Genomic DNA, 9,470 nt, shown 5'->3' with positions numbered 1-9,470 from the left:
AATTCTAAATCATTTCGGATATCAGAGTCATCGACTATCCATGTGGCTAAAGATTGAATCGACATGAATACCTCCAAATACCCGGATATTTGATATGTGCCCACCTTTATTTACCGATACAATTTATTTTTCTTTATATGAAAAAAATTCACTAATATCAAGGCCGTTTTAATTTTTAATTAATTTTAATTTTATCTTTCATGTATTATTTTGAACAAAAATGTCATTTAATATTAATTAACAATATCTTTATATATTTGTCAACTATTTTTATATACTTTTACGTACACATACATGTGCACTTTGATGTGAGCACCTTGTGACTAAGTATTTACCATAACTGAAGTATCTTTTTTTTTGGAAGTTGAAATATTTTTTTCTTAGTGCTTCTTTCACTACTGACCAAATTGTAGTGAAATGATTTGTCTTAATAATTTTTTTTTCTTTTTCTTGAACTATTATCCGTTTACAAACTATGATATGAAACCATTGGTTCGATATGACAACTATCTAAAATTCATAACATGAAAATAAAAATTGTGACTAAGTATTTACAAACCATTGGTTCACCTTGATGAGCACCTTGTGACTAAGTATTTACCATAACTGAAGTATCTTTTTTTTTGAAGTTGAAATATTTTTTTCTTAGTGCTTCTTTCACTACTGACCAAATTGTAGTGAAATGATTTATCTTAATAATTTTCTTTTCTTTTTCTTGAACTATTATCCGTTTACAAACTATGATATGAAACCATTGGTTCGATATGACAACTTTCTAAAATTCATAACATGAAAAAAAAAAAAAAATTTTGGTTTTTACCGAAAAAAACTAAAAAATCAAACATTCTAACCGAATAAACCAAAATAAATATTAATTTAAAATAATAGTTATATTTTATGAGATTAAAAACCAAAAAATAACTTAAAACGAACCGATATCCAGATTAAACAGATTTAATGTGTTTTTATTAAAAATAACGAAACTAATAATCACATTCCGTGCAAAGCGCGGTTTATTACCTAGTTGGTGGTAAAATATTTCCTAATTTCTAACGAACAAAAAGTGGTTCACCCCAAGACTTTCCTAATAGCATCGAAAGGACTTTAGCCAAGTATCAACTTCAGTGCGCACAAATTAGTAACAAAATAAAGCGAAGTATTAATTTCAGAATTCAGAACACTTACTACATGAGAAAATTCTATAAGTAGAAGTAGCTTGATTCAATTATTTCAATTGACAACAAGTGCTTGATTTATGTTTCTAGGTAATGCAGTTAATTTAAATTAATAGTGACGAAAACTTGGATTTCTGATTTTGGAAAATTAATTGAGATTCCATCTGGAACTCCCTTGATAACAAAATAAAGAAAATTTATTAGGAATGGAGATCATGAAATATTGAAATGTGACACTTCACTGGTGGATTCTTACTGCTGTGTGTTTCACTTGGTTTCTTTTAGTTGTTATCTTTTTCGTTTCTCTTTATGACTTTACCTCCTTCTGGCTTATATTGTCTCCGTAAAGCGGGAAGAAAAGATGAACAAACGAAGAAAATAAAACAGGATGTATCAAGCCCATGGGATATCTATGGGTCCTTTCATTTTTCCTTTTTCATTTACTCAGCTTGAATATTGGGTGGTGAAAGCACGAGGCGAATGTGAATCAGTACGCGGAGAAGTTCGAGAAGCTCGCGTGGGGGAAAGTGCTGACGTCGTTACCGGAGAATCCGGCGGAGGAGATTACGCCGGAGATAGCTAAAGAGTTGTTCGCTAGCGTACCGGAAACAGATATCGTGGGTGATACCCGACCCGAAACTTAGGGACCAGACTAAAATCTTGTTGAGTCAGAAACTCATGCTGGTTTGTACCGAGTTCTACGAGATAAACCGGTTCGGTTTGGGAAGAAATACGTTTAATGCCAGATATACCCCTGAAGATATAGGAAATTACCTCTTGGATACTTTTGGAAGCAGAGGTAAATCTTGGGGAGGACGTAGCCATTGAATCAGAATCTCGTGATATGTGTGGGGTTTAAGTGTCGAGTGCTTGATGAGTGAGTGATCGTATCGTAACTCTTTTGCTTTACGTGCAGTGGCGGATGCAGGTGATTTTGAATTTTTCAAAAACGAGTATAAATTACTAAAACTGTTAAAAATATAACATAAACATTTGTGATCAAGGTTTGAATTTTTTTCTATAGTAAGATACAATGATTATAAAATCATACGAATAGATAATTTTATTTTAATAGGTGTTTATGTTAATATATATATATATATTTCATATCGTTTAAATTAAAGTATACATCATATGAAAATACATATTTATATTTTGATATCTGCGTTGAACATATATTGAAAAGTTATTATTTTAATTTTGAAATCTTCATTGTTTTTTTTTTAATGTTATAAATTATTGAAACCACTAACATTCTACATTAAAAAAAATCGTTGGTGTAAAATTTTGTTACATAAATATGCAAATAACCATAAAATTATATGAGTAGAAACCCCATTTAATAAATATTCATATTAAAAGTATACTATATATCTATATTAATATCATTTAAATTTAATTATATATCATATATGATAAATAAGATTGATTGTTTTGATTTATTTATTCTAAAATTATTGCGAATAAACAAGAGCGGTCGTTTGATTTATATGTGCACATCAATTTATTACATAATAGTAACTGATTTCTTAGTTATTTAATATATAATTATTATTTCATAATATGCAGAAAAACATAAATAAGTAATAAATATAAAATAGTTATTCTGCACAAGGCGTGAATCTTAAACTAAGTATGTATCTCTTTAATAATTTTAAATCTTAAACATTTTCTAAATCTCAGGTCAAAACAAAATAACGAAATGAGAATAAACTCAAAAATCAATATTTATATCGAGCAATAACCAAAATGAGAAAAGCGACACAAAAATGAGAAAAATATTGAAGATAGATAGGATTGACACATGGACATAAACTTCTCATAACCATAATTAACTTTTAAATTGCTAAATCATGATGTAAAACCGAACTGACATAGTTTCATTGTAACCAAATAGTAGACCTGAGATGATAAATGATTTTTTGACCTAAAATACTTTTAAAAATGAGATCAGTTCATTAGTAAACAAATTATGTAATTAACAAAAATGTTTTTTAAAAATTGTTAAAGGTCAAAAATATTAATTCGATAAATAATATAAATTTTTATTTTTCTATATGATATTTTTTAAATAATTTTTATATAAATCGGCGCAGGTCTTCCTTGTAAGTCATTAAACAAGGAAGTGTGTTTCTGTAGGAAAAATGCCTTAATTTCGGAACCATTGTTTGGGCCCATTCGAACAGGCCATGCTTTTTTTGGGGGTTTTTTTGGGGGCTTTTTTTGGGGGGTTAAATTTCGTTCGAGTTGTCAACTTCCGGTAACTTTTGTTATAAAACCACGATGCCCTTACTACTATGATATAAAACAAAACGACAAGATGTGTGTTACTCGATATTTACGTACCTTACCACCGTTGTTTATGAATGCTAGCTAGTATTAGATTTAGTAAACAATCCAAATCACCCAACCCTATGAAATCGACGTTAGATATTTTCAACACCATGAAAACTACGTCCGTCCATTCAATGCAGTTCAATCATAACAGTTAAGATGAAATCTTATCAAAGTTTGTAAAAGAAACCTAGTGGTCTTGGTCTAATGGTAAAAGAGTTTCAGCTGGAGCTTCTGCACATAGATACCTTAAGTGTGGTAAGAAAAAAAAAAAGTGTGGTAAAAAAACTCGGATTTTTATGGATCTCTTAGTGATTAATCTTTCGGCTTAGAAAGCCTTTGGAATCACTTCAAGGTTATCAAAAAAAAAAATTGTAAAAGAAAGGTATTTTAAGATGTAAATTTTTGTTTTGACATAGTCAATCACTTAGTTAGCCAAAGTATCTCTATCTACTTGAAGAAAAATTAAATAATTCGGATGAAATATCTTCAACTTGGATGTACTCTAGGTCGCATGCATTCTTCTATGGCAACATAACCCGATCGCCATAAACAGATACAGTCCTCTTAACTTGACAACTGTTTCAATCCCTGATCAGAACTTGGGCATGTAACCATCTTTTATTGAAAATAGAAAAAATAAACCCATATTTTACAATAATACTATTAACACACGAAAGAAAGCCATCAAAGTGGCAGCCACTTCAAGTAAAATTAAACAAATGTACAAAAGTGTTGTGTTCCACTTTCCAGTGTCGGAACTAAATGTGTCATTTTTTCATCGGCACACCAGGTCCACCATAAGTGTCTTTTTGGGTTGATATCTAAGCATTATATTACAAAATTCCCAACTGGCAAGGAATATTATATATAGTGGGATCATATTACCGCTATTTTGATCAAAATATAGTGGGTGGGATCTTATCACTCCGTTCACATAAACTATAATATATGTTATGTTACATGTAGGCGAATAGTGGGGGTGGTTAATGTCGCCATTCTTCATTTATTTTCAATCGATAAGCTTTGACACAGTGACTTTTGTAAGTTTATGTAAAAAAAACTTGTGTTGAACCTCCCAGCAGAACAAAAATGGAATAGCATATTCAATGAGAATCTATTACCGAATCCCATAAACAGAAACCGAAACATTTCATGTGCTTTCTTCATAAATACGATCGAAAGTTTGGTATATGCGTTGAGAAAATTCACAATACCCGAAATATGCTGACTTTCGTTCATACATCCACTACCTTAATTTTTATTTCAGAAAAAAATAAAATAGCAATATATCGATCAACTTTATGATAGTGTAGCGCTAATAGAGTGTATTAGGAGTGACGATGCAGACAGACGAAAACGATATGATAATCATTATTAATAACCAAAATAAACCGGGAGGAGGAAAAAGTGTTAAATATTGTTATTTCTTGACACATTAAAAGCGGTCTAGTGTAACGTACCAACTTACGTTTTCTGCAAGTTTTTTTTCTGGTAAAAAACTTGAGTGGAAAATTTCGTCGTCTTCAGCCATCAGAAAAATCTTACTGACAAATTCAATTCAGTTCTTTCATTTTTTGTTTGTTAGCTAGCTTCAACACACACACACATGCATATATTAAATTAATATATTCTTAAATATATACACAAAGTTCATGTTTTCATATTTTCACAAAAAAAAAAACATCTCTATTCTCTAATGGAACCTCTGTGTTAAGCTCCATATACAGTTTTCAAGCAAATCTTGAGATCAACTCTTACCACTCTCATGGATTTCTTGCCTTAAAGGTACGTACTGTTATATTTCTGCTTCATTTTATCAGACCGTTACTAAAAAAAGTTCATCCCTGTAGTTGTTAATTTCATTAAGTTGTCATCTTTGCTAAAACAAAAAAAAACCTTAATTTTGCTCATACTGAATCCCTTGAATCTAGGTTTTGTGAAGATGGGTGGTGAAAAGTTTGGATTTTTGATCTGGGTTTCATCTATTACTTGCCTACTCTGCCTCTGCCATGGATACGTACCTGTGGATAATTACCTCATCAACTGTGGATCACCCAACAATGTCACTGTGACCGCTCGTGTGTTCATCTCTGATACCCTCTTAACCTCTACCAGCGAAACCCTCGCCGCAAGTAACCGCAACTCTGTTTCAGATATCTACCAGACGGCGAGAATCTTCACCGGAATCTCCAAGTACAGATTCTCCGTCGCTCCAGGCCGTCACTGGGTTCGTCTCCATTTCAGTCCTTTTCATTACCAAACCTTTCAAATGGAGTCAGCCAAATTCTCAGTCTCGTCCCAAACACATGTCTTCTTGAGTGATTTCACCGTGACGTCAAGAGTTATTATGAAGGAGTATTATCTGAACGTACCCACGGATCATCTTGAGCTCACGTTTACTCCCTCCGGTAAGTCGTTCGCCTTTGTGAACGCACTCGAGGTTGTTTCGGTTCCTGATACATTGATCAGCGGTGATCCTTCGTTCGCGGGGAGTCACGGGAGCTTTAACGAGTTGTCATTGCAAGCTCTCGAGACGGTTCATAGAGTGAACATGGGCGGTCCGCGCGTTACACCTGATAACGACACTCTTTCGAGGACTTGGAAGACAGATTCTGAGTTTCTAGTCGAGAATAATCTAGTTATGAACGTGTCTAAGATTCCAAGCGTTCATTATAAACCCGGTTTGGCAACGGAGGAGACTGCTCCTAAAAGTGTATACGGTACTTGCAGCGAGATGAACTCCGGATCTAACCCGGCTAGCAATTTCAACGTGACGTGGGTGTTCGATGTCGAAACCGGGTTTCAGTACTTTCTCCGGTTCCATTTCTGCGATATCGTGAGCAAGTCGCTAAACCAGCTCTACTTCAACCTTTACGTTGACTCCATGATGGTTGTGAGGGATCTCGATCTAAGCTCTTATGTAGTCAACGCTTTAGCCGTTGCATACGTTATGGATTTTGTGACGGTATCAGAAAAGAAGAGTGATAGAATCCGTGTGAGCATTGGTCGGTCGAGTATACACGGGGTTTACCCTAATGGGATTTTGAACGGGTTAGAGATCATGAAGATGAATAACTCCAAAGGTCAGCTTAGTACAGGGACATTTCTTCCTGGTGGTGGTTTAACCAAGAAGAAGAATGTTGGTTTGATCGTTGGTGCAACGGTTGGTTCTCTGTTTGTTTTAGTGGCTTTTGGAGGTTTCATTATACTGTTCAAGAAACGAAGAGGAGGTAATCACTCAAAGACTTGGACTCCTTTGTCTACTAATGGAGCAGCTTCAGGCTCAAGTGGAGCTACTGTTGCAAGTTTAGCTTCTAACTCAAGCTACCGAATCCCTCTAGCAGCGGTTAAAGAGGCTACAAACAGCTTCGACGAGAACCGTGCTATTGGAGTGGGAGGTTTTGGTAGAGTGTACAAAGGAGTGCTTCAAGACGGCACGCAAGTAGCTGTTAAAAGAGGCAACCCCAAGTCTCAGCAAGGCTTTGCGGAGTTCAAGACGGAGATCGAGATGTTGTCTCAGTTCCGACATCGACACTTGGTGTCTTTGATCGGTTACTGCGACGAGAACAGGGAGATGATTCTTGTTTACGAGCACATGAAAAACGGAACGTTGAAGAGTCATCTCTACGGCTCTGGTTTACCTACCTTGAGTTGGAAGCAACGTCTCGAGATATGTATTGGATCAGCTAGAGGGTTGCATTATCTCCACACCGGTGACTCTAAATCAGTGATCCACAGAGATGTGAAGTCTGCGAACATATTGCTCGACGAGAATCTCATGGCGAAAGTTGCGGACTTTGGACTGTCGAAGACCGGACCAGAGATAGACCAGACTCATGTGAGTACGGCTGTCAAAGGAAGCTTCGGTTATCTCGACCCTGAGTACTTTAGAAGACAGCAGCTCACTGAGAAGTCAGATGTTTACTCGTTCGGTGTCGTTATGTTCGAGGTTCTCTGCGCGAGGCCCGTTATAGACCCGACGCTTCCTAGAGAGATGGTGAACTTAGCTGAGTGGGCGATGAAGTGGCAGAAGAAAGGACAGCTTGAGCAGGTTATTGATCAGTCGCTGCGCGGTGAGATCGTACCTGATTCGCTAAGGAAGTTTGGTGAGACGGGGGAGAAGTGTTTAGCTGATTATGGAGTTGATAGGCCGTCGATGGGAGATGTGTTGTGGAATCTTGAGTATGCTTTGCAGTTACAAGAAGCTGGTGTTGATTGTGATCAAGAAGATGATAACAGTACCAACATGATCGGTGAGTTACCGTTACGGTTTAATGATTATAATAACCATGGAGACACGAGTGTTAGTGTTGCAATAGAGGGACGGTTTGGAGAAGAAGAAGAGGAGTCGTGTGGTGATGATCTTTCAGGTGTTTCCATGAGTAAAGTCTTCTCCCAGCTCGTGAAATCTGAAGGACGATAAGAATCTTTGCTTCTGTACATTGATTAACGATTAGACTGTGATTTAATTAATCAACCGGTTCGTTTCGGTTTAATGCATTTAACTGTGGTTTACGCTGACATTGAATCGATAAAAGGCGTAATTACATGTAACGAAACGCTACCGCAACACACAAAAGCCGTACCCAAACAGAATTAAAACGCAAACGCGCTAAAAGAAAACGTGAATCCGAAAAGTTCTTAACCGCCGAATCCGTAGAGGGTCCTGCCTTGTCTCTTGACTCTTGAGCGCATAGACGATGTCCATGGGGTAACAGTCCGTTGAAATTCATACCGGTTTATAATTATTTATAAATTAACCTATGAATTTATATGCCTAGAATCTCATGTCAATATTGAAATAAACTTAGATTTAAAGTTTCGAATATACCTGGTTATTCTGCAGCGAAAGGATGAATAAGCCAAATCGAAATTTCTAGTACTCCAAACATAGTTCCTCTACCGGTATCCACACGCACACAAACTAAATCGATACGGGATGCTAGTGCCGTCGAGATCAAATCTCAAATACTTGACAAACTTTTTTGTCTCTCAGGGTTTTATAGTCGGCCACGTTTTTCTCGCCGTCATCAGTTTCATCATCGATTAGTCTCATTATTATATTCTTATATAACATGGACTTAACCTAACCGAACCTAACACACATATGCCTATAGGCTAAGCCCAATATGAAGGAGAATACAACTATTCTCTTCACGTCACACATGCATATTAAGTTATTCACTAACTTTAATTATATGCATATATTGCATATAATATGTTATATCTCATACAACAAATATATATATCATATATTCCCAAACCCTAAATTATATTGATAAAGTTTGTTTAGGTGTGTGACCCTGTAGGATCATATAATATTAGTAATGAATTATCAATTCATAAATTATAAACGGTTTCTAGCAAAACATTATAACACCTAATATTATACGATTGTCGAACTTCGAAGTTACGACTTTATAAAAAGTAAGTACAAATGATTTTAGGATATTCCCAACAATCTCCCACTTGTACTATAATCATTTATTCTCATAATCCCTTTGTCTCTATATCTCGATCTTAGAATAAGGCAAGAGCTAGTGTCATCCTTATTAAGCTAGATCACGTTTATCGAATTCTGATTTATACTGATCAAATAAACGACTGACATTCACCTCGTTTGAGCATGGCCATGCATTTCTCAGTATCAAATCTTCGATAGGCTCTGAGATATTTATCTCCTGTTATATAGGAGGGACAAATCCCATCTTGTTCCATCCATGTTCCTTACAAACTTCATAGAACACCTAATCAATGCCTTTACAATGACCAGTTATGGCTGACGTTTGACAAGGTCAAAGTGTACTAATCCACAAATAAAGAATCATGACGAACTCAGGTCTAAGGACTATACTCTATAGTCGTAATGAGAATCTCTTATGACACTCATGTAACACTCTTGTAGAGTTCTCATAGTGGGTCAGTCCGATCATGTGTTCTCTAACACATATCCATGCA

At 35.4% G+C, this 9,470-nt stretch overlaps 1 protein-coding gene across 1 annotated transcript; it reads left to right on the top strand.

Moving 5' to 3' along the window:
* The first annotated feature begins 5,185 nt into the window (after nucleotides 1-5,185).
* Nucleotides 5,186-8,214, top strand: LOC106318286 (probable receptor-like protein kinase At5g59700). The gene is made up of 2 exons (XM_013756191.1): nucleotides 5,186-5,297; nucleotides 5,444-8,214. The coding sequence occupies exon 2, from the start codon at nucleotides 5,455-5,457 to the stop codon at nucleotides 7,933-7,935; it is 2,481 nt and encodes an 826-aa protein (XP_013611645.1). The 5' UTR covers nucleotides 5,186-5,297; nucleotides 5,444-5,454; the 3' UTR covers nucleotides 7,936-8,214.
* Nucleotides 8,215-9,470: the final 1,256 nt, after the last annotated feature.

Source organism: Brassica oleracea, chromosome C9 (genome assembly GCF_000695525.1).
Source record: "Brassica oleracea var. oleracea cultivar TO1000 chromosome C9, BOL, whole genome shotgun sequence".
NCBI lineage: Eukaryota > Viridiplantae > Streptophyta > Magnoliopsida > Brassicales > Brassicaceae > Brassica > Brassica oleracea.
The sequence above is the reverse complement of the archived record's forward strand: the minus strand, read 5'-3'. Positions and strand labels throughout refer to the sequence as shown.